Source organism: Passer domesticus, chromosome 16 (genome assembly GCF_036417665.1).
Source record: "Passer domesticus isolate bPasDom1 chromosome 16, bPasDom1.hap1, whole genome shotgun sequence".
NCBI lineage: Eukaryota > Metazoa > Chordata > Aves > Passeriformes > Passeridae > Passer > Passer domesticus.
In genome coordinates this window covers 4306759-4332627 of record NC_087489.1, presented here as the reverse complement: position 1 = coordinate 4332627, position 25869 = coordinate 4306759, and the positions used below count along the sequence as shown (strand labels likewise).

Here is a 25869-nt window from a genome sequence, read left to right as displayed (position 1 = left end):
AGTGGGTTATTGGTATATCCCAGCTTTGCCCGGCTTTGCATGGATAAATCCATAACCAGCATTTTATCACCACAGCTGTGGGACTCTCTGAATGGGCGTGTGGAAGGAAGAAACTCAAACTGTAATTCCTGCCTATCCCCCAACTCCTGAAGTCACAGACTTCAAAGGCCTGAAGCAAAGTCCCTGGAAAGCACTGAAAGGCTCCACTGGGGTGCAGATTAGCTTGTTTAAGTCTGAGCTCCAGAGTTTCCCCAGAGATTTCCCCTCACCTGCCAAGACTGACAGGCCTGAAAGCAAGGAGGGCACTGCCCCAAATGTTGGAGCAGCAGATTATGCCAAAGGATTGACTCCCCTGAAAATGGTATTGAAATGAAGAGTAGATGACACAGCAGCCACTGTGAGCCTCAGAAAGGTCAAGTGATCCTGTGCTTTCTTAGGAGCAATTTATGCAGTGCTTCAGTGCAGTCTGAAATGGAATAATCTCAAGTAGGCATTGAGAGCTCTCCCTCTGCTGTTTCCTGGACCTCAGTAGGAGATGGAAAACCAGGGAGATTTGTTAGGTGTTGCACAGAGGAAAAAGAAATAGTTCCACTCTCTCAGAGTGTTTTCAAATTCTGTCATCATGGGTTTAAATACTTGCCTTACCCTCAGCCTCAACCTCTGTTACACACAAAAAAGTGATTCCATATAAACACTCATTTGCCTCCTAGTGCCATTTAGCACTTGTAAAATAAGAAGGAGCTACCACCAACAACTCTGAATGATGCAGAAAGACAAGATGTTGTCAGATGAAACACCTGATGCTGAAAATGAGATGTGAGCCACTGAGATCTGGGGCTTTGGTTTGACTGTGGAAGTCTGAACTCCAGGAGCCTAAGGGGCTAAGAACTGAGAATTGCTGGGCTATAAGAAAAATCCACTTTAGTGCAGAAAATGTTAAAGCAACTTTTAAACCACAGCCAGGAGGCACCTAAATATTGCATTAGAATGGGCCATTGAGCTTTGCAACAGCACCAAAGGAAGGGGAAGTTATCCTGAGCGCAGAGAGGACAATTGAAAGGTGAAGGGAAAATAGGGAAAAGAAAGGTATGAAAAAAAAAGTAGGAGCCTCCCTGCAGCAACAGACTCAGCACATCCTACACACACAGAATGCCTCTTGTCTTGGTTTGAAAAGACAGGTGTCTACTAAGGAAGGCAGGAGCCTCCCTTGAAATGGAAAATGTAAACCCCCTCCCTCTGAATTATTGTAATTTTGAAATTAAGGGGTTCTCAGGCAAAGATATGGGAGCAGGAATAACAGTTCTTTATTAGGGAAGAAAATAAAAATAAAATAATCAATGCAGTAATACAAAAGACCACTGCCAGAGTCAGCAGAGGCGCTGTCCCCCTGTGGGTCAGGGTGGTGGCACAGTCCCATCCCATGGGGGCTCAGCCCTCCTGCAGTGCCAGCTGTGCTTCTGCTGGAGCAGGGATCCTGCACAAGGCTGCAGTTTTCCTCTGCAGCTCCAGGGCTGCTGGAGATGGGCCTGCTCTCCCTCTGGCAATGCAGGGCAGGAGAAAGCTGCTCCTCTGGGAATGCAGGGGGCAAAGGCTGCTGTGCTGTTCCAGGCTCAGATTGGATCCAGGTAGGAATGCTTGGCTCCTGCCCTGGGCACAGCCTCTCCCCATGGGATGCTGGAATTTGATCAGCCCTGCAGGGACACTCCCTGGCCATGAACAGCAGAGATCTCCTGGAGGGAGGATTGGCTGTGGGAGAGATGAAGAAAACTGCCCCATGAACAGCAGAGAACTGCCCAGCTCTGACAGATGGGGACACAATGCTCAGCCCAGCCACATCGTACATTTCTAACCCAAGACACCTCTTTAACAGAAAGTGATGGGGTTTGACTTTAAATTCAGACCTCCAAACCCCCTTGTTGTGTGCAGAGGCTGAGCTGTCTGGAGCAGGTTGGGAGCCAGCCCAGGACTGCAGAGGCACCTCCCAGTGCTGCCAGTTTGCACCCTGGCATCATCTCGTGGATTTAAATAGAAGCATTGATAAACTGAACCCCTCATTAACAAAGGGCCCTCAAATGCCTTCAAAATTATTGAAGCCAGAGATAAGATTAGATCCAGAAGGCAGGGGAAAATAAAAGGTATTCAAAAACCAGCAAAATCCCCCAAAACTCACCACTATCTACTCAAGTGCAGCTCCCTGGAGAAACTGCACCCGCACCAGGCTGGGCCTGTATAACACTGCAAAGAGAAGGAACAAACATAGGTTTTAGAAGATGAGGCTTTTCTATCTTCTTTATTATCATTGCACTAATTATTCTGGGATATTCATTCCTTTTGTGTTCAGAAAATTCAGAAAGAAAATGCAGTACAGTCTCCTCCCTCTCCATTTGTCTCCCTCACTCCATTCTTTTTTGAGGAAATTGGTAAAGGCCCACTCTTAGGAGTCTAAAAGGAAGATATTAAATACAGACACATAAAAAATCATCACTTACATGCAGTGTTTTTACAAAATCCAGTAATTTATAAAAAAGCAAAGTTCTTCAAGATGACCTTTTAGGTACTAGACAATTTTTTTGAAGTGGGAGAAAGAGGAGAAAAAAACCTCCAAGAGGACTTTCTCTTGATAGTATGACGTGCACTTAGTAGGAGAAAGCTGTTGAAAACACTTAAACTCTGTTTTAGGTCTTTCTGCTGTTGCCCATCACCATGGTATCAGAACATCAGAAATGTAAAGCAGATTAGCAAAATCTGAGTCTCTGTGGGACTCCTGGTTCTTTGTCATTTTTTGTGTATGCAGAATCCCATGGGAAGTGAGTCCGTGTGTTTTGATTTCCAGGGAGGCTGAAAGCAAATTCCATTTTCTCACAGTGCTGCCTAAGGGGATGGAGCTGCAACAATTTCCTGAGTCACTCAGAATTTGGCCTTTTCCATTTTCTTCTGAAAGTTTATTCCATAATCAAGCCCCCTTCTGGACAAGAAACCTATACTTCAGGATTTGCAACTGGTATTTTGGATTCTCTGAGGGGTAGACAGGTGTCATATGTGTGCCATGCTTCAAACACCTCTTTTCTAGCTCTGAACGGGTTAATTTTCTCACTGGTTATTTTGTGAAATTACTCAAATGGATGTGAATTCCTGCATGCAGTGTTTTACAGCTTTTTCTTTTTTTCCCAACCACAATAAAACCCCAGTCCCTGTCACAATGCTGCCTCTCTCCTGACACAACAGCCAGGGCCATCACTGTCACAAGTTCTGTGATGGAGCTGTTATTACAGAGAACATTACATCTCAAATGATGGGATTTGGTGGTCAGCTGCTTGTTCTGTGCAAAATTATGTTTGAACAGAGCTAACAATGAAACATTTAGAACCATCACTAAAACATAAAAGGATGGAAGAACAAAATAATGAAGGGGAAAAAAAATAAAAAGCACTCGGGGACATTCTCTAGTACAGTTTGTACCATCACACAAGAGTTATTATTTTTACTACATATCATGGTTAGGAACACTCTCAAAGTCCAGGAGCTCCATTTGACCATTCCCAGCCTCTAGGCCACCTCATTTGGGGTCCCAGAGATGGGGAATATGAATATCCCAGGCAATAACCATAGGATGCTGTGTAGGCAGAGCTCTAGTCCTGAGTTATATAATCTGACCTGGCTACGCAGTCCTGGAAACCAAAGTTATGGAAATAAATTATCCCAGTGTGCAGGGACTGGCACAATTGGTTGTGTGCTCTGAATGCAGATGTGCTGCTCTGAGGAGTCAAAGCAGCTCAGCACCTGCCCAGCTGATCTGTCCTGATGGGAACACCTCTGCCTGCCCCTCTTCCCAACCCTTCTGCTGCCTGCAGTTCCAAGGGACTCACTCAGCTGAATTGCTGGCTCAATCTTCCACCCCAAAATCAGGGAGAATTAATCAGAAAGTCTGATCTCCAGTAGTTCCCATGCACTCTTTTGCACCCAGTGCCACCCAGACCAGGCAAGGGAGGACAGCAGCTCTGAGGGGCTCCTGTGAGTGTTGCCATGGGGAAAGGTTAGGAATGGTCCAAGGAACAAGGGGACAATCAACTATTTGAGTTAATGCACCTAATGAAACTATTACCAAAGCAGGATTTCATAAAACCTTCTGAGGGTGCAGGGAAAAGTTATCATTAGAAGAGTTTAGCCTAAGGTTTTTACCTTTTTTTGGGCACTACATATTAAGAGTAGTGTCTATTCAAAAATAATTACAGAGCCAGGATAATCCATTCGGAATCACTACAAAAAAAGGGCGAGGAGAAAGAAGTTTTAAAAATTTAAAAAGGAATGAAATCAATGCCTTGGAGATAAATGTAACTGAAAAAAGTGAAAGGCAAAATCATTACTCAAAGAAGAAAAGTGAAATTATTCCTGCTTTGATGCATATAGAAAAGCATCTTGATAACTATAAGGCAAATCTAAAGAATGTGTTATCAAAAAAGAATGGGGTCCCTGTTTTTTCTGTTGCACTCTCAAATCTTGAATAGTGGTGATTTGATTGAGTTGACCCCAGAGGAGACCAACCAGACCAGAAAAACCCAGGGTGTGATGGATGTACCAGTGGAGGGCTCAGCTCTGGAAGAGCTCCCTGAAGGCAGAGCCAGGCAGCTCCACACAACCTCTCTCAGGGAACTCACAGGGATTCAAGGTCTCAGAGATGCAGATATTTTTGCACTCCCTTCCCCTTCCCCTTCCCCTTCCCCTTCCCCTTCCCCTTCCCCTTCCCCTTCCCCTTCCCCTTCCCCTTCCCCTTCCCCTTCCCCTTCCCCTTCCCCTTCCCCTTCCCCTTCCCCTTCCCCTTCCCCTGCAGATAAAAGCCATTTTAAGGCCCCATCCCGGTGCAGGAGGCTGGGCTGAGGTGTCTCTGTGTGTGCACCACTGATCCCTGCCCTGTGACACCCCTGGGCCATGCTTTGTCCAGCTTGGGAGGCTGGTCCAGCTGGAATCTGGGCAGCCAGAGGTGCCCTGCGTGTCCTTGCAGCTGGCTCCAGGTGAGGACGTGGTGACAGCACCCAGCAGATTTTCTCAGGCTCATTAAAGAGCGAGAGGTGCTCTCACACACTGTCAGCTGCCTGCCTGACACAGAGCTTGCTGAAGGGCTGCAGGGCTGGGCAGGGCTGGCAGCAGCAGGAGGTACAGCCATGTGCAGCTCCTGTGGCACCTCTCACCTCCCGTGGGGCTCCTGGTGCTGGTTCCAGCTCTCCAGGCTCCCTCGAGGAAATCTGGGCAGGAACAAGGGAGCGTTAATTCATTTGCACAGCCTGTCTTTGGGCTTGGCTGGGACAGGAACAGAAGTGCCACTAACTCCCCAAGTTTGTTCGTTTTTTTTGGTTTGGAGCAGTCTGTGCAGAGACAGTGCCTTCCCTGCTTCATCTTTCCAGGTTTATGCCACCATGCAGCAGCCTCCAGCTGGTCCAGCAGCATGTGTGCTCCTCAGATTGTACAAAAGGATCCAGGGAAAAAGAAAAATGGCAGAAAGCCCCACAGCTAAAGAAAGAACGAACTCCTGTGATGGCAGAAAGTGGCACGGGGCCACCTGCACGCAGGGACAGGATCCAGGTCTGCCACTCACCATCTGGGATTTTTGCTCCCGTGGCTGTGCTGTGTGGCAGGAGGGCTCGTCCCCTCCCTGTGGCCACTGCAGTCCTGTGCCAAGCCTTTGTACCTTGGCTGCCTGCGTGGGGGTTGATTTTTTTTTTTCTTTGAAATGTTTTGCTCAAAAGCTGAAGGGGCAGGAGGCACTGAAACAATGCCCAGAGTGACCACACTGCTTGGATCATGGTGCATTTTATAATGTATTTGGGATTGCTCTTCATCCCAATAAATTTGAGATTGGAGGAAATCCAAATGAAGGGGTCTAGGGTTGTCTTCCTACCTCTTTCTTTGCAAAAGCAATTTCCTTTATTGGCATCCCCCAAGCAAAAGTAATCTTTCAGAGGGAGGTTTGGCAAAAACATGGAAGGGTTTTATAGTGACAGGGCCAAAGGTTGATAAAACCCCATTGAAGCCGTTGCAGTTCAAGGTAATAGGCAGCTCTAGACTTTCAGGAGAGTTAATAGAAGGAAAACAGTCTGGGTTTTCAGTAAAGGGAAAAACAGAAAACTGATTTTTGCCAGTATTTTTCCTCTCCAATGCACACACATCAACACCACCAAACAGTGCTTTGAATGGGAGACTTGATTTTAGAAATAGGCGTTTAAGATTGTCTGCAGTGCTATAAAGCAATGAATTGTACTGAAAAATCATTCTTTCTTGCCCACCAATCCCATATAATTGAGTTTCCATCATTATTATCTGGATATAGAGTCTGTTTAACGCGACAGCCCAATGGGATGTTCTTCCCAAGAGCTCTCTTGTATTCAGGACAGTCAGAGCAATGGGGGACAAAAGAAAACCAAGTTTGTGCAGAGTCTTAACTGTGCTAAGCGAGCAGAGTAAATTAATATCAGGAGAAGATAAATGACAGCCTTACACAAGGCTCAGCAGAATTCTTCTTGTGAGGATGTGGGACCTCACAATCCCTGGCAGAATCAGTTCTTCCCCTGATCATTTATGCTGGAAGTCAGGCTGAGCTGTCATCCAGCAAGTTTTAAAGCCAACAGCTGTCCCTATCTCCAACTGTTTTGGAAATGCATTCAGAAAGAGACACAGGCAGACAATAGCAGAAGGATTAAATTTTTGGGGGCATAAGTGCTGTGGGGATCACAAAGCTGGGACAGTAGCTGAACACCACTTGGCAACTGCATCTTGTGGAGGGAGCCAAAATACTCGTTCCTTCTGGGCAAAGGGAAATGGCTGCATTTGTAAAATGCTATTGTTCATGTTCTTTAAAAATAAAAATACACAATTTTTTGCTTTGGTCATAGTTTAATCAATATATTGAGCTGAAAGAGATGAAAACTGAAACTAGCAAAGGTTGGCTTGGAGGCAGCATTTTTGTTTTTGTTAACAATGCTCATTAGTTAATTTTTGACACCTCTTCTGCTGTTATCTGAGTCCTGTGACAACGGCAGCCATTGGCATCTTCTTCCCCTTTGCTGAGCGCAAGGATTCCCCCTCAAGACCAGAAGTACAAGGTCACTCTTTGTGACACTGATGGGTTTGGTGACCCCCACAGAGCATCACTGGTGACCAAGGGTGGACTGAGAGACTGGAACCCCAGAGTGGCCTCCTTGGCACCTCCTACCTAATTAGACATTGCATATTTATGCTTTAACTCATCCACAGATGGATAACCATCCGTGCTGCTCTCCCCCAGACAGCTGCCTGCAGGGATGGCCCAGCTTTGCTGCACCACTGTGAGCTCTCACACACAGAACCTCTGGCAGGGGAGCCCAGTGGTCTCCCTTGGTCCTTTCCCCATGGGCTGTGGCCCCTTTTGTAAAATAAGTGCTAGGGGAACAGCTTTGTTTGCTACCCTGAACAACAGTCAGGAGGTTGTTTTTACAATCCAGCTGATACAACATGTGTGGCCCACATTTTTAAAGAAATTGCTCCGAGTTCCTTCACCTTTTCCTCTATTCTGTCCATTTTACAGCATTTCCAGGTCCCGCCCTGCTCTCTCCACCTTCATACATGCCAGCATTTTGCTTTGAAAACACAACCACAGAATAATGCACTTGACCTTATACACACAGTATTTTTCCTATTCCTTTCAAGTGGTTTTTGTAACATCAAAACACAAAATTCCAACTCAGAAATTTCTAAAGAAACGCGGCTATACCTGACTTTCAGATTAAATTAGCACCTTTGCAATCAAAAACTACATTAATACATTTCTTTTTCTTACCTGCAGCATTACTATAACAAGAGTCAGAGCGTGGCACAGATTTTAGAGGCAGAACATCAAACACAACCCAGAGCTTTGCAATTAGCCTGTCTCAGGGAGGACAGGGAGGGAGGAAACGAGGCAGATGGAGAGTGGCATTTTGCTGAGTGACACCCAGCACGTCCTTACAAGACAGCAATGCTTGCTTTGTATGTGTTTTAGACCTGAATTTTAAAATATGTTGATGTTCTCTGGGTGGAAATCAGAGTCTCCAAAGTTTTTAAGTGTGTTGGACTACAACAGGGTTATGGAGACAAAGGAAATTAACCCTTTGTTCTGAAGGGTGGCTGTTGTCACCTGTGTGTACCAACCCAAACAAGCCACTTATATTAAAAAAATCCACTTGCTTCCCTCTTATTGTACATTTTTATCACCAAGATAAAGGTAAAAGTCAGTTTAGGCACAGATTTTAGGTTAATCCTTCCCAGAAGGAAGGATTCCATCAGAGAAGAGTTTATATGGGTTTTTTTCCCCTTCATTTAAACAACACTAACATCTGTAATATTCTGAGACTAAAATGTATTTGAGGTAAAATACTGATGACATTTGAGGCAACCAGATTAATTAGATCAGACTTCTTGTGTTTGCTCAGATTCCTCACCTCCTCTCCAACCCTTGATTTTTTTTCTTGTTTGTAGCTGAAAACACAGAACACAAATCATCCTTTCAAACTTGCTCCTACCTTGATTAAAAAAAAAAAAAGTAGAGGGGAAATAGGTGTTTTACAATTCTAATTCTGTAACTGCTGTGCATATGCCAGAAGTTTGTTCTGACTGTGTCAGCTCATACAACAGTTTGGCCTTATCTGCACAGTGCAGAGATTTGAACAGGTTTAGGAGAGCTTTCAGAAATTCAAATTCTCTGTTTACCACCTGGTAGCCTCCTCTGCTGCTCAGCACACAGTTCCTACCATGCTGATGTACAAACACAGCCCTCTCCTGAAACACAGATATTCCTCCAAAAGGAGGGGTGTAAATTAAAGTCCTAGCTTGAGGGGAATGCTTGGGCACTGGGAACAGCAGAAAGGGAAAAGGCAAATCTTGGCCTCTGTGATATTCCACCCTCAACTGGGGTGTGAGATTGTAAGAAAAACTCACCTCACCAGCCACAGCCCTGGCACACCCGGGTTAACCCATCCACCTGATTCTGAACTATTTAAATATATCTGGGAGTTTGAACCCTGTTTTGATTCTTATTTTTAACACTATAAAGGTGTGCAGGACACTTCAGACTTGCATTTGTGTATTACATTGTGATTATGAGATATTGCCCACAGTGATTCAGCCTTGTGGGTCAGGAGTGTGGATATTTCTAAGGGAAACAGAATAGATGGCAAACTTTGGGAAAGTTTGGGAGAAAATTCCCAACTCATCACAATGTAGCTTTTGTCATGAGGAAGAACCCACCCATACACCCCTTTTCCACCAGGTATCACTCCAGTGAGCATCCTGCCTGGATAACACCTTTCCAAGATAACACCCAGCTTGCTGGGTAACCCCAGAGGAAGCAGTATAACAGTATTTACATTTATGTATACACACAAATATATGTGTAAATAGAGTTTACAAGTTGTATATAGATATATATGGTATACTGTGTAGCAAGTTGCAGGTTTATGTTAAGCTACAAGTAGCATAAAATCTATTTACACATACACATATATATTTGTGTGTACATATATATTTATATTTTTAAAATATATCTATTTATAAATACATATTATAAATTTATAGATTCTCTAGTTAATATATTAAATATATATTTTATATCTATATATATAAAATATATATATTTGAAATATATATATATTTAAAATCTATTTACACATACATATCTATATATATACTTACATACTACATATATATACATATATATCTAAATATATAAGTAGTGTTTTTAAGTTTTATATATATATATATATATATATATATATATATATATGTAGGACATACATCTATAGAGATCATAAAGATAGGCATACTGACACAAGCCAGTATTTACACAACTTGTAAATAAAAAATAAGCCTGAATTGCCCAAAAGTGGAGGTGCAAAAGGCCAGCAAGATCAAAGTGATATTTAATCCAAATGCCCAGGAATATCCCAGGCTGCTGGAGCATCCAGTGCTGTTTCCTGCCCCACCACCTGGGCAAGCAGGCAGCTTCCCACAAGGACACAATGACCAAAGAAAATTGCTTTCCAGTGAGGACCACCAAACCACGGAAGGGGAAAAGCACCAGAAAGTGATTTCAGCACTTAGGTTGTTTCAAATTGGATGGAACGTGTTAGGAAAACATTTCATTTCCATCTTTCCACTGCATTTGCCAAAGAGGTTAAATCCGTCTGCAATACCCTTTTTTTGAGGTTGTCCCTCAGGTTCAAAGGGTGCAGCGTGTTCTTATCAACCCCTCAGAGCTGGCTTTGGGACTGATAACTTCTAAGCCTCTCCTTTTCTCATAAGTCTGTGAAAGAGCGAGAAAATTGCAAATAATTACATCCTGAAGTGATGGAGTTATCTCCCTAAAAATCCAGTACAATTCCCAGGAAGAAACGTTCCTCTCTGATCTGCTCATGGACCCTGCTTTCCAATGCTTGCCACTGCTCCCACACTTTCACACATGGAGCACAGCAGGAAAATTACTTTAAAAGCTGCAGACAAAAAAGAAAACATAGCAAAATCCAAGAAAGGGAATTTTTTCCCGCATCCTGATGCAGGTACATAATTGTGACATTACTCAACATCCTTTCAGCCCCAGAATTGTTAAAAGAACAGGTACTGACAGAGATCTCTTCTCTTCCAGCAAGCTGCTCTCTGCTTTATATTTCTGCAGTGTTAATCTGTCTTTTTAGCCTGGTCCTATGGTTTTCCAGCTGCAATTTGCACAAATTAAATCTCCAGACTTGCAAAGTTGATTCATGTAATCAGCAGCAGCAGGAGTTTGTCAAAGAGAATTATTTGCATGTTTACAGTCCAAATTGAGTTTTGACTTAATACTTGTCCATGGTACAATGGAAGTTTTTGCAGCTGTTCTGTCCAAAAAAGGGGTGGGAGGATGAGGAAGGGGACAATTTGCTTTGGACCCTTCCCACAGCTGAGGGTGGGAGGATGGTGAGAGGCTACATTTATCTGAGAAGTGTGGAGGGCGTTGATGTGGGCACTGCTCTCCTCCTCAGACCCCTTGATTCTCATTTTCCATCCCTGATCTTGGGCCAAGCCCCAGATTCACACTACAGTCCTGCAGGATGATAGGAATTCTGGAGGTAGGGTTTTTTTGCAACAGCTGGTAAGAAAATGGCATTTTTAGACAGTGAAGCCTGAATTGAGCCATGTTCAAACAAAAGGATCACACACCACTAACACAGCAAGCAGTGAGCACACATGGCAGGTCTCACTCATTATAAAATACTTTCAGGCTCTAGATTTTGGTGTAAAAATGTTACCAAACCAGAATAGTGGCACTTGGCTCTTTATTCAGCAACACAAGAGGAAGCAGCAGCTCTCAGTGTTGTGCAGATGGGTTACAGGGTGTGTGGATGACTGGCATTACTGGAAGGAGTAAATCCCTCCCCAAACATCAAACCAACCTTTCTCCTGTACCACACAAAATTCTTCAGCAAAGTTTCTGTCTGCAGCAATGGAAACAGAGCTACAACTGGTATGGAATAAGCAAAAAACAAATACATAAAAAACACTATAATTTCTACACACAACTTCTGGGGAAAAAAAAAAAAAAAAAAAGGCAATTTCCTTAGGATCCAGAGCAGACACAAAGCAAACCAAGTGCTTATTTGGGATTTTGATATTAATTTAGACTCAGGCCACAGCTAATCTCTCACATCCCAAGTGGCTCAGGAGCCAGTATCACGTGTTGTGATGTTCTCCTGTTACAGGCTGAGCTGGGAGCTGGCTGATTACAAGTGGTGAATGTGCACGTTCAGCCACGTGGTGCAATTATAATTCAACTGCGTGTACACACAGGCACAGAGAACTGGGGTTGCTCATTACCTCCTTTGTCAGAGCCTATTTTTCTTTGCAAGATTGTTCCTATAGCACCAGAATAAACAATAATTTTGGATCTTTGCACATCCACCAGCATTTTCCTAGACAACCCATTCTTTCATTGTCAGCACTCTGGGCTGTGCGATCTCTGCTGATAGAGCTTTGCAGTCACGCTGGGTTTAGATGCTCAGCTTTTGGGACGGGGTGACAGAATCATAGAATAGTTTGGGCGGGAAGTGACCTTTAAAGGCCACCTAATCCAATGCCCCTGCAAAAAGTGGGGTCCACTAGGCCAGGTTGGTGAGAGGACACAGGTGAGTGCACGCACACACACAGAGAAACACACACAATCATTTCCCTGCTTTGCTGATCAAACAGGTTCACCTCCAAGACTGATGCACTGAACTGGGCTGTGTCAATCCCGAATGGAGATTCTTTCTGTCTGTGCTCTTGGCATGCTCAGCTGGGGGGTCAGAAGTCCTCCAAGGACTGTATGGATGGAAAAAGTCTGAGCCAAGTTCAAATTCAGGTCGTTACTTGCAAGAAAAATCCATCCAGGTATCATCTTACAATTGTGATATCCCATGCTCAGGCCCTGGGCCAGGAAAGGACATTATAAATTCATCATTTTCTGTACCACCAACACAACTTTCTCAACAACCAGTTGTGAATCCATAGTGAATCTGAGAGCTGAACTCAGTGTTTCCAGTGTAACAGGCTCAGGAAATAACTGCTGCCTTCTGCCACCTTCTCAGCACACTCAGCCATGATACATAAGGGAAAGGATGCTCCCAGGAACACCTCTGGAAATTTCAAATAAAAGGGTATTTAGTAAAAGCTCTTCAGTCTCCTGATCCTACACAGACCAAGGCTCACATTCATCCTGCTAAGAAGATTATTGCTGGAAACTTCTGGGTTTATCCATCTCCAGAATCGGGTTCTGTATGTTTCACTGATTTTTCTATGCAAGCCAGACTGTCTCTCACAGTTGTTCTAGAGACAACCACTTATATATGCAATAAAAAAGCTATTTCACCACGTTGCTGAAAATTCTATCAGGTTATAGTTTATCTTAACAGTCTATCATTTACAATGTACTAATAAAGGGCTATAAATATTATATTGGTTTTGGCATAAAGAGTACATTATTGGTGTTTATAAACACATCAGTAAATGTTACAGACTTTTAAGTAACCCCATTGACCTGTAACATAAAAGCCCTGTAGCTACTGATTCACAATATATATATATATATATAAGCACTTTATGGATAAACCTTTACAAGCCATTTATAAAAACACTCTTAGTGAGAAATATGACACTCCCAAATAGACACAGAAATAACTCACAAGGAAACAAGGTCATTACAAGAAAGACTAAAAGTCTTTTTATATGGCTCAGCTTCTGTGAAGTTCTACCTCAGTAAAATTAACACAGAGTAGAATTTTAAATTGATGTAATAAAATAAAGTAATACAAATAAAGAGATTTTTCAAATATGTGACTCAACAAAAGAAGAAGAGAACCTGAAATGGCCAAGATAGATAGATCAGAAGAATTTCCAAGTACAAATAAGAAGCACTAAATCTGTTCCTTCTGTCTTTATGCCATTTCAACTATGACACAAGTAATTTTCCTGCAGGTATCTATTGATAAAGGAACACCTCACATGTCACTGCAGCCATCTCAAAATTAGTTGCCCAAATTGGTGTTTGTCCCTGAGCTAACTCAAACAGTGGAACATAACAGACCCTTTCAAGGTACAATCCAACCCCTGTGCCTCAGGCTGCTTTATCCAAGACAGACTCACTTTCTGGAGAGACCTTTTCTCACCATCAAGGTATTTTTTTGTGTTCTTGTGTTCCAGCCCTTCTCTAGGGCTGGACAATTTGAGCTTCTCCTGTGTAACAAGTGATAGGACAAGAGGAAATGGCCTTGAGGTGGTGCCAGGGGAGGTTTAGATTGGAAATTAGGAAAAATTGCTCCAGGAAAGGGGTTGTCAAATCCTGTAACAGGCTGCCCAGAGCAGTGGTGGAGTCACCATCCCTGGAGGGGTTTAAAAGCCACGTGGATGTGGCACTTGGGGACATGGGTGAGTGGTGGCCTTGGCAGTGCAGTGGGAATGGTTGGACTTGGGGGTCTTAAAGGTCTTTTCCAATTTAAACAATTTTGTGGTTCCAACTATCAAGCCTAAGTCCCAGCTTTGGAGTCTGCTGGAAAGCAGCAGCTGTGTGCTCAGCTTAGTGTGGGAGCTGATGTTTAAAGGTTCAGCTTGAGAGACAAAGATCTGCAGCTCAGGCAGAGAATGTTTGTCAAACCTGACAGACCTTGCAGCAGGAGCAGGACAGGATCCTGGCTGCCAAGGGGATGGATGGGAAAGCAGCTGCTGGCTGCAGGCAGGGACTGACCTGGATGAAATACCTGTGGATTCACACCTTGGCACACATCAGCCACAGCAACGGGAGCAGGGTGTGAAACACTTTGAACCCCAGTGGGTTTGGGGCTTTTCCATCTGTCCTGTCCTCCCCAGCAGCTTTATCCCATTGTTATCCTTGTGCTGGTCAATGAGGGGACAGAAAGGTGAATCTGGGGCTGTTTCTCAGTGCTGGTGCTTCAGCAGGTCTTTATAAGACCATCTGGAATAAGGCAGAGCTGTCTCTGATGTTTACCTTCCCTAAATGCAACCTGTTGTTAATAACAAGTGTCAGCAAAATATTTTGGATGAAGTGCCAAGCTGAACTGTAATTAATCACTATGTCTCTGTTACACAGTTGGGACTCTCAGTAAAACTTCTCCTCAATCTGACAGTTCAGTGAGGAGCTTTTTTTTTGGTATCAACTTCTTCTAACACTCTCCCTGATATAACAACTGATGAAACAACTCTGAAGGGTGTTTCATACAGTCTGACCTCATTGTGATGAGCTTTTCAAGCAAACAGTTGTAGCTGAATGTTCGCCACAATTAAGATGGGGAATTTGCCAATAAAAAAAGCAAAACACCCATATCTGACCCAAACACCCAGAGCAGAAACAGCTTTTTTCATAGCAATGAAGAATTAAAATGAAGCATTTTCAAAAGAAGATAAGGATACAGAAAGGAAAAGTATATTAAAGTTCCAAGGTACATATACAGTGCTTTAATCATAGATAATCCTGAGTTGGAAGGGGCCCACAAGGATCATTGACTCAAACTCCTCTAACAAAAACAAGAACTATGTATTCTTGTTAATATGACAATTTTTTTTTTTTTTTTGTAATGAACAACGCCTCAAAGAGCACTTCTTACCACAGCTGGGCTGTACAGGTGCAGCATGGCTAGACTGTCCTGTTTTGACACACAAAGCTGTGAATCTCAATGCACTCCTGCTTGTGTTCTTGGAATAAAGAAGTCTTCAGAGCAGGGCAGATTTTGTGTCCTCCCATCATCTCATCTCTTTTGTGGCCTCCCTCATCTACTCCCTTTGTTGCAGTCTACTGCTTTGCACTGACTGAAGGGGCCAAGCACTGCCTTGGGTATCTGGGGATGAACACGTGTGGAAGAGCAGAAGGTGGGAAATGTGTGCTAGGAAATGTGTGAAAACACTGGCTGCTGACACCCATATCCACTGTTTGGGTCTGGCAGGACAAAACAGCTGCACAAAATCTCTTCCATGTCTGTGTCCCTTGGTTTGTTCAGCCTGGAGAGGAGGAGATGAGGAGAGACCTCACTGTGGTCTTCAACATCCTCACAAGGAGCAGAGGAGGGACAGCTCCGAGCTCTTCAGTCCTGTCACCAGTGGCAGGGCTCAATAAAATTGCACAGAATTGTTTGGGGGAGGGTCAGGCTGGAGATGAGGGAAAGGTTCTTCCCCAGAGGGGCTGGCACTGCCCAGGCTGCCCAGGGAATGGGCACGGCCCCGAGGCTGCCAGAGCTCCAGGAGCGTTGGGACAGCGCTGCCAGGGGTGCCCAGGGTGGGGCTGTTGGGGGGTCTGTGCAGGGCTGGGGCTGGGCTGGTGATCCTGGGGGTCCCTCCCGGCTCAGGATATTCCATGATTCTGTAATTTCTGTGGTTCTGTGTCATGGTTTAGCCCCAGCAACAGCCAAACCCCACTTGGTCGCTCACTCACCCCTCTCCAGATGGATCAGGGAGGGAAAGGGAAGGGTAAAAGCCAGAAAGCTTGTGGGCTGGGATAAAGACAGGGAAATCAAAAGCTGTGCAAGCAAGGAGAAAGCAAAACAAGGAGTTCATTCCTCATTCCCATGGCTGGGCAGGTTCAGCCATCCTCAGGTGAGCAGGGCCCCATCGCACTAATTGGTTACTTGGGAGGAAAAACACCATCTCTCCAAATATTCCCCTTTTCTTTCTTCCTGCCCCACTTTATGCATGATGTCACACGGGCTGGGACTTGCTTTTGGTCAGGTTGGGTCACCTGTCCTGGCTGTGCCTCCTCCCAGCCTCCAGCACACCCCCAGCTGCTCTCCAGTTGACTGTACAAGGAAAGCCCTTGGCTCTGTGCAATCCTTGCTCAGCAATAACAAAAATATCTGTATTATCAACCCTGTGTTCAGCACAAATCCAAACCCCAGCCCCAAAGCAGCCTCTGGGAAGGGAATTAATTCTACCCCAGCTGAACCAGCACAGTCCATCTATAGAAACTACCAGAAAAAATCTCAGGAACCTATCAGCAATTGCCATTCAGCACTGAGTACCAAGGAAACAATATAGCAATACCTGTTAGAGAGAAAAAGTTGCAAAAATATGCTTTGCTCTAACCCATGCTGCTAAGACTGTAATTTTCAGAACTACTTAGCTCGCATCCACAGGCGTTCTGAGAGGACTGACACAAAATCTGCAGCTAGGCTGAAGTGCCTGCTGAATTCTCTTTTCTGCTCCTCATCTCCTGAATGACAGCCATGATGCAAAGCCCATCACTGTGACAAGATGCTGGTGTTATTTTTTGTCATGCAATCACCCCATCATTTCCAGCAGTGCTGCTCACAATGCCTTGCCTCCTCTAAGTCCAAAGAAAAGGCACAAGTACAAGAGTCTCTTAGTAAAACATTAATCTCAGATCACAGATTTATTTTATGGATTTGCAACACAGCCCATATTACAAACATTGTCTGGGAACATTTACAAGAATAAATAAGATGGACTCGCAGTTGTAAAAAAAAGATTACACTTCACTGTAATGTACAGTCAAAAAATATATCTGATATTCATTGACTTGACATTATTTACCTTCCTTCTTTTAAGCTAGAAAGAAAAGACACTGAATGCACAGTGTTGAGAATTTTGTATTTATATTTTTTTCCTTTTTTTTTTTCATACGTGCTTTATCTATCAAACATCCAAACTGTACAAGTGAGCTTCACCAGTAATCCATAAAGGCCGAGGGGGAAGAGAAGGGGCGGCACCGCATCAGCAGAGACTCCTCTCATGCAGCACTCCTCCCTGCCCAAAAACACATCCAGGGAGCTGGAATGGCACTCTGCTCGGCCAGAGGCAGCCCCAGCACCGCCCTCTGAAGAGGTGACAAGGCTGGCAAGAAGCGATGCTGGCACATTTGGATTCCCACAGGTGGAGGAGATCAAATCAGGGCGGGAGTGAATTTTGTCACTGCGGTTAGTCAGGATGGGTTAAGGGGCATGTTAAGGATGCAGCTCAGACTTTTGGCATAGAAGTACAGTGTTTAAATGCTGGCAATGCAAGAAGGGGCTAGAAGGGAAATGAGGGGGGTAATTCCAGTTCTGCTGCAGGTACATGGAAGTCCAGCACATGAAGTTTGGTTTGACTGTCAGCAATGTGAAACACTGAGCAGTGTTTGTCCTGGGGAGTCTCAGAGTACCTAAATTCATGAAAGCTTGTAAAGTGCTGGCCCCACTTCCTCTTCCATCCCCCAAAACACACTCCTTTCCATTAGTACATACAAAGAAGATTTTCTGGGGATTTCCTCACTGAAAGATGATGTACTCACACAAGGAAATCCATCCACAGTGCAACACACTTGAGGTGTCTCACAGGGTGTCCCAAAGGGTGGCATTTCAGAGTAACAGATCTCCACTGAAACACTCCTTCTGTGACAATTGTCTCCACTAAAGGAACCACTACACTCTTGGGTACCTATATGTGAAATATCAGGATTGGTCCCTAAGGGACATCAACAGCATCTTCACCCTGTACCTCCAGAGTGCCATGGACTGGCTCATGTTTATACTGCTCAGAAACAGCTCAATGAATTGAATTCCAAGAAAAACCATTTTAGCTCATTCTTTTCCCTTTTCATCCTTTTAAATTCTTTCCCCCCCTGCCAGGACACACTATGGGAACACCAGCATCTGGCATTCAGTCTGCTGCATTAGTTTGTCTTTTAAGGCTCAGGTTGAAAACAGAATAGTGGTGGAAAATCTGCTGCATGAACTGGAATGAGGATGGAAAGACTAATTTAGATCCCTCATGTTTTTACAAACTAGAAAAGCTGCCAGGTTTTCACATTCTGCTAGTCCAACATTAAACTGTAGTATATTGTGGGCATAGTTTATTTTTTTTTTTCACAAGGGAAACTTTTAAAATATTGTAGCAGAGCAATTAATGGTTATAGACTAGAGGTCACTAGAAGTCAGCAAGTTTTTGCCTCTTTTTTTTCTTTTTTTTTCTTTCCATCACACTCTGTACCACCAGGATTTGGTGGTATATGAAAATGTATGATTCTGCTTGACAGTTTGAGCAAATTGTACATTCTTCAAGTATGCATATGAGGGAGATGATTGATACCTTTTCCAAGTCAATGAACAGATAATACATGATGGATTTTCCTTGTGGTCCTTGCCAAATCGGCAGAAATTGGGCTTTGCTCGCTATGCTGTTGGCTCACCCTCGAGGAAAAAGAGCTGGAGGTATTTTGGGAACAGGGAAAGAAAGAGCACTTGCATTGGAATTGTATATTATATATGTATGGCTATAGAAGACTGCAATCTAAATAAGCAGGAGCACAGGAGGGTTAACAGAATCCTCATTGCTCACATCTGTCTCTCTGACTTAGCTGGCTCCTCCTGTTCCTCTGTCTGGGCAGGGCAGCTGTTCTGCCCTCACACAGCAGGAATATGGAATTTTTGACCCAATGGCAGTTGTTATGCTGAATAAATGTTGCCACTTTTGCCACATGGCCCCCTTTATTTTCCTAAAAAAAAAGGAAAAAAAAAATAAGTTGACTGCCTTTTGTATACTTAAGACAAATTAAAGGTTCTCAAATGAAAATGCAGCAGTTTCACACCAAGGTCTGGAGATGCCCCTTTCACTGGCTGGAGTGATCAAAAAAAATTAACTGTGCTGCCAATGTCATGGAGTTAATTGTTCACATTTATTACAGGAAAATGAAGTTTTCCAAGGGGAACTTTTCCACCACATTGCCCATCCAGGACCATGTCAGGACTGTGCACTGCTCTGTGACTTCACTAAAAATTCTGCAAGTATGACAGATAGAAGCACCTCATATTTGAAGATTCCCCTCTTGAGCAAATCTTCTTTTATCTTTGTCCCTCAGGATTTATTCCCTCTGTCACACTCCGAGTGCTCCATCTCCACAGCACAGAATGTGACATTACGTGTTTTTTATGATCTTGGCAGGAACTCAGAAGAGTGAGATGAGAGCAGCTGTGCAAGAATGAGAGAGAGAGCAGGGTGCAAATTTTCTACCTGTTTCAGGATCCATTTTATTTGCCTTCTCCTCCAATGTTTTGTTTCTCCCAAAGGAGATTTCTTCTCCTTTCCTTCTCTTCCAGATGGAAACAGGTTTAACTGCCTCCTGAACCACCTGCTGCAGGAGCCTCTCTCCTTCCTCTACAGCACACCAAGAGCAGTGACCAGAAATCCCTGGCTTGAGATTCCCAAGGGAAATCCCACAAACTACTACTAAAGGAAAGTTCCTGTGGAAAGTAAATGGAAAAGCCACTCTAGCATCCACAGGTTTAAATCTACTATTGTGGGGTCCATGTTGCTACTGGACTTCTTTTTTTTTAATTTTCCCAGGGAGTTTACAGCTCCAGAATAAAAGGCTAGAAACTACTGATAACCAGTGGAATTCATTGCTGCAGTTACACCATTAATAATTTAAGATGTTGGTTGCCCCCTATATGAGATAGTGACCCCACACCACCTGCTTCTACTTCCTTGTACTTCAGACCAAACTTTACACCAACTCTGTGCCATCACAAACAGCTCCCCCTCACCTCTGAAGGATGTCTCCATGGGAATAAGTTCATCTTCATTAGTCCATTTAAATATTGTCAATATGATATTTTTTCCAGCATAAAATTCAATCACTGAGGAATTCACCTTTTTTACTGCACATTATCACTTTCCATCCACAGCAGGGGATGCTTAGGCTGAAAAGCTCACACTGACTATTAATCCTTCCAGGAGTGAGAAAACCTCCTTTATCTCATCTCATAATTTCTTTCTTTCCCCAAGAAAACAAACCCATCACCCATAATCTTGCTTCAAACACATTACCTACTTCACTATGGTCTGTTCTCTAGGGTTTAAACAACCTCAAGGTAATAAAGTGATTTAAAGTGAGCTTTTCCACACAATTCCCTTCATCATTAATTCACACTTGGCATATATGCACTGTGCAGGGAGGAACAGCATGAAGATCCCTGAGCCAACACAGACTGGAGCTGGGTCAGTCCCCCAAAAGCACTGTAACTGCAGGAATTTATAACAATTTGGCAACACAATCTGCAGTGTCTGCTGAGCATCTTTCCATATGGGTTGTAGGCTGGACATTAGCAAGTTCAGACACATGGTTGAGTGGCCACATAATAAGCTGTGACTAACAGTTGGGCTGTGGGAACCAACATTTGCATTGAGCTCCTATGAAATGTAAAATTGAGCTTAAATATCTTTCCCTGCAGTTTGTGCCAACATCACTTGGCTTTTGCAGAGGGCTGAGCACACAGGGAGCTGCTCTGGGCCAGCTGTACAGGTACCTGACCCTTTAGCAGTGTTTTTCATACCATAAAACACATCCAAACCTACCTCCAGATCCTAAAGCACTGCACTGCCAGTGCTGTTCTGCTCTGCTCATCCCACACGTCCTTCCCCTCACTCACACACCCCTCCTGTGGGCTTAACTGGCATTTCAATCCACTTTCTTTTAAGTTAAGCCTAAATTACTTCCTACACTTCACACCTCAGTGATACTGGCATTTCTTTACCTCTCTGTTCCCTTATCCCAGCTGTCACCCTTGCTGCTGGCTCCACTCCCCTAAGTCACGAGGGAGAGCTGTCACTGTGCTACTTTCTATGTAAAATTAACAGAATGCTAATTACTAATTAATATTTCTATATTATCCACAGGGAGTGGTTCCCTTTGGCTTTCTGGAGTCAGCAGAGTCAAAAACCACTTTGCTGACTTGTAGCTTCTTCATACCTGGGCAGTTGTTGAAAAATCCCATCCTGGGATTAGAATTCCCTCTTCCTTTTTCTTTCCCAACACCTGACCTACACTGTTCCACCCAGCCACCTGTAATCAAAACACCAATATTATTCTTTTCCTCTCACTTTTATCTTATAGTTTCACTTTGCTTTCTAGTTATTTTTCCTGCTGAATTGTGTTGTTGCATAAAGAAAAAAAAACCCAACAATTCAGACCAGTCCCTTGACAGCCCCAACTGGAAGTAAAGTTGATTTCTTTTTTTTTTTTTTTTTTTTTGCAGGCAACCAGAAACAGCACAGAGGCTCCTGTGAGAAGGTGGTTCATGATCAGTTAAGACCTTCATGATATTAAAACCAAGAATCCAAAGCTCCTTAGAGAAACCCCAGGTGGTTGAGGATCCTTTGCTTGTCAAGAGGGGTATTAATGGAACTCCAAGCATCCTGCCCTAGGCTGGTGCAGGTCCTGGTGGATGACAATGGTTTGGTTGGGTACTGGTGTGCCTCAGTCAAGAGCTGCTTTTCCAGATTTCATTTCTATCCCTCCTGGTCCAGGTGAGGGTCTGACTACTGAAGAAAGAATGACCATGAAGCAGAGGTGCCTTTTGAATTCACAGACAGCATTAGCAAAACATTTTGAACCTCTGGCATGCTCTGTGCAGGCATGGACAGGACAGAGCTCCCAGCAGTCTCTGAGTATTTACTTGAGGGTGGAAAACTACAGGGTGATAAGAAAATTGGAGTTTCCTTCAACTCTTACCTTTAGTCTATCTTTTAGCAAGTCTGAATTTAAAGAACCCTACACCCCAGAATCCATTTTACACACAGGGAAATCTCATATCCCACACCTTCAAGATAAATAAATGGCTAAATTGAAATACTAATTATGGTAAAGTCTTGCTCATTCAATTATTTTTTTCCCCAAGATTACCCTGCAGACCTTAGTGATTAACTACTTAAACATACTTTGTCAGAAAAGCAATTTCTTAGCTGCTAAGGAGTCAGAATGAGGTCTACAACCGTGGCAAAACACATCTGGTGTTTGTTTCAGAGAAGGAGACTTGCACAGGCATTTTTGCATAATAAAACAAAAGCTGTTTTGCTTAAGAAGAGAAGTTGCTGTGCTGGGCTAACACTTCTCTTTACAGGTGTCAGAACAGGTTTCTGTGTATGTACATCACCTTTCCTACAGCTCCAGTGGGTTACAATTTTGAAGCTTGTAGGGCCTGGAAATAGTGAGGAAATCCTGCCCAAACTCAATTTTAAGAACCTTCAGACTTTTAAACTCTTGAGCAGGAACTTTCTTTGCTGTCTGCTTGCACAGTGCCTAGTTCAGCAGGGTCCTGGCGTGACTAGGGGTCCTAAATTCTACAGCAATACAAATAATAAATAAAAAATAGTCATTCATAGTATATGAGCAATAATACCTACTTCATACCCTGTTTGTCAGAGACACACTGCACCCCAGCTAATACTTGGGAAATGGGGTAACCAAGTCACCAAAGCTGCCAGACAAATGCCATTTGTTGGATGCAAATATTTAACCTTCAGGTTCAAGTGGCTGGGAAACTCCTCAACAGCCTCACCAGCAGCCAAAGGACACAGACCAGAGGGATGGAACTGGGTCATGCACGGCCCTGAAGTCGAGCAGAAACTGGGAGGAAATATTTCTGTGGAGGCAGCGGATCCATGAACAGCTTCTCATCTCCACTATCTATTTTCATGCTTAAAGGGACTACATTTGGGAAAAGAATTCCAGCATAGTCTTTTTTTGTGTGTGTTGGCCTTTTCATTTGGAAAAACAAATAAAAGGAAACAGATAAGGTAGACAAATTGTAATGAAACATTTCATGTATCCCCTATGGCTATCTCATTTTTCCCAAATGACTGCTGCATGAAATTAAAAAAATTAAAAGGCTGGGATTTGAGAACAAAATTATAAATTAAAAAGGAGACATTTAAAAGAGAATTTCCTAAGGGTTTCATTCCTTCCCCACTCTGCAGCAAGCAGAACAAAAACACAATCCAAAAGAGGAGAGAAGTCAGAGGGGATTAGAAAGTCCAGTCTTTCAGCCTGTCTCCCATGTTGCTAATTTTTACAGTAAGTTATTTAAGAAGCAGTAGATGTTCCGATAGAAAGCAGGCAGCAGCACACACAGGCATCATCTCCTCCTTCCAGCGAGGTCTCTGCAACCTCAGTCTCTTGCTGAGAAGGAAGGAGAAGTTTTCCTTCCCACACTTGTTACTGCCTTCCAGTGTGGGACAGGGGAGAAGCATCCGCCAGAGTTTGGGGTCTGGCACATCGTGGGGTCCCCTCCCTTCGTTGGGCTAAAAGGAACTCAAGTATTCCAGTGCAACCTCGTATACAAATTTATACTGTTCCTGAAAGAGAGGACACAAAGGAATGGCATTAGGATATGGGAAAATTCCTCAGAGCCTCGTCCTACTAGCAAAAATACCTCCTCCCTCTTTCTTATACCCTTTGGCAGGAGCAGGCAAACACTGGTTGTGTTTCTGAGTGATCCTGAGCAAGCATGGCTGGGAGATGGTGTCGTCAAAGGAAGAGAAAAGCACTCAAAGAGACAGCCCCAGTCTGGACTATTCATTATCTGCCTCCAGCCCTCACTGCACGTGTTGCTTTTGAGGCACGAACTCAGAGTGATGGATGGAGATGACTGAATTCAGAACAGTTTAATCTCCTGGGCTGCAGGGAGCCAGGCCTGAGGCTGGACTGCTCTTCCTTCCTAGTTTCAAGATGTATCACAGCATCCAGCACTGGGCTGGCCAGGAGGACAGATCTCTGCACAGACAGAGGGACAAATCCCACTCTTCCCACAGCCATGGTGACAGCTCTGTGAGGTTTGTCCTCCTGAGGCAGCTGGGCATGGGACACAGGGTCCATCACTCTGCCAAGGCATCCCCTCTTCTCAGAAGGGGAAGCAGGAAGATTCACTGAACATGCTAAAACAGGACCAGTTTTAACTCTGCTGTACTCATGTCCCCATTCATTTTGGTTCATCCTGAACTAAGCCATTTTGACATTTTCTTACCTATCCTGAAGTCCCTTGCACACACACTGGGGTGGGGAATGAGCAGAAACAATCCTTACCAGTGACTCCACCATGTTGGATTTGTTATTCCGTAGCGTTTTCACTATGTGGAACACATCGATGATGTTCTGCTGCTGGATCATTTCACACACACTGCAGATGGCACAGAAGGTGCCGCTGCGGCCTCCGCCGTTCCTGGCAGGGGGACAAAAGAGGGGAGGGTGGGGCTGGTGAGGCTGGGGGAAGGAGAGCACACACAGCTCATCCCCCTGGACACTGGGGAAGGTCTCTTATGTAAGAGCTGATGTTCAAGGGTTTGTGTGCCTAAAGGGGCTCCAAGAGAGCTGGAGGGGGGCTTTGGGACAAGGGCATGGAGTGCCAGGACAAGGGGGAATGGCTTCCCACTGCCATAGAGAAGGGATAGATGGGATATTGGGATGGAATTCTTCCCTGTGAGGGTGGTGAGGTGCCGGCACAGGGTGCCCAGAGAAGCTGTGGCTGCTCCATCCCTGGAAGTGTCCAAGGCCAGGTTGGACAGGGCTTGGAGCACCCTTGGGATACTGGAAGGTGTCCACTAGAACTGAGTGGTGTTTGGGGTCCCTTCCAACCCAAACCATTCTGTGAGTCTGTGAAAGTGGAGATCTGTAGAACTAGGGCAGGGATGGGCGGACTAAGGGTTAAGGGGAGCTTCCCTGTCCCCCTGGAGTATGGGACAGAGGAGCTCTGGGACTGCAGTGCTGTAAATCCCTGCTCAGGGCTCACAGCAGCTCTGTGCACAGAGCTGGGTACATGGCTAGGCTGCTCCAGCTCTGTCTGCGCTCCAGTCATGAGATCACAGCTCTTGGAGCTATCTCTTACTGCAATCAGTAAAATCCCTGGGCCAGGATGCTATAATGCAATACAATATTCAACTTGAAGTGTATTATAAATGCACTTTAACTCCATTCTCCCCAGCTGAAGCCTGGCAAACCACCAGACTTCCAGAGTCACAACCACACCACGTGAGGCTGCAGACATTTCCCAGCCCTACTCACAAGCAGTGGACCACAGTGCGCCCGTCTCTGCCATCGTACTGCTCCTGCCACTTCTCCAGCCTCCTGACCACCTTCAGCAGGGAGCGCTTGGAGGGAGGGGTGTCCCTGTAGGCCGGCCAGCCGATGTACTGCAGGTGCTGCACGATGCGGTACCCGTCCTGCGGCTGCAACACAGACCTGCTCAGGGGCCAGCGAGGGATGGGCAGGGCTGGGAGCGCTGCCTGCACGGCAGCCTCCCCTCTGCACCTGCACCAGCAGTGCTGGTGCTCTCCACGCTGGGTACAGTGCAGAAACAAGGCTTTTCTCTACCTGGAGAACAATTGTTACGGAGCCAAGCGGACAGCGAGTGCATGGGAGCTTTGTTTGGCTTCCAGAATAAAGTTCCATCAAACTGCACAAACAGGTCAAATGTCTCTTTGCTGGTTGGCTGTGCTGTGCCATAAGAAGTAGAGGCAGCCCTCAGGAATTCTCTGGGGATTGTGGAGGGAAAGGATCCTCACAAATTTGCTGGCAGTGGCCGTGGTGTT

At 44.5% G+C, this 25869-nt stretch overlaps 1 protein-coding gene across 11 annotated transcripts in view; it reads right to left on the bottom strand.

Moving 5' to 3' along the window:
- Window positions 1–21513: 21513 nt before the first annotated feature.
- Window positions 21514–25869, bottom strand: part of PTPRT (protein tyrosine phosphatase receptor type T) — a 445906-nt gene continuing 441550 nt past the window's right edge. For all 11 annotated transcript variants that reach the window (XM_064391854.1, XM_064391853.1, XM_064391856.1 and 8 more), the window contains 3 exons: window positions 25343–25506; window positions 24368–24503; window positions 21514–23640 (listed from right to left, as the gene is read on the bottom strand). In XM_064391854.1, the coding sequence (XP_064247924.1) occupies window positions 23587–23640; window positions 24368–24503; window positions 25343–25506 (354 nt within the window). In that variant the 3' untranslated portion in view covers window positions 21514–23586. The remainder of the gene's footprint in view (window positions 23641–24367; window positions 24504–25342; window positions 25507–25869) is intronic.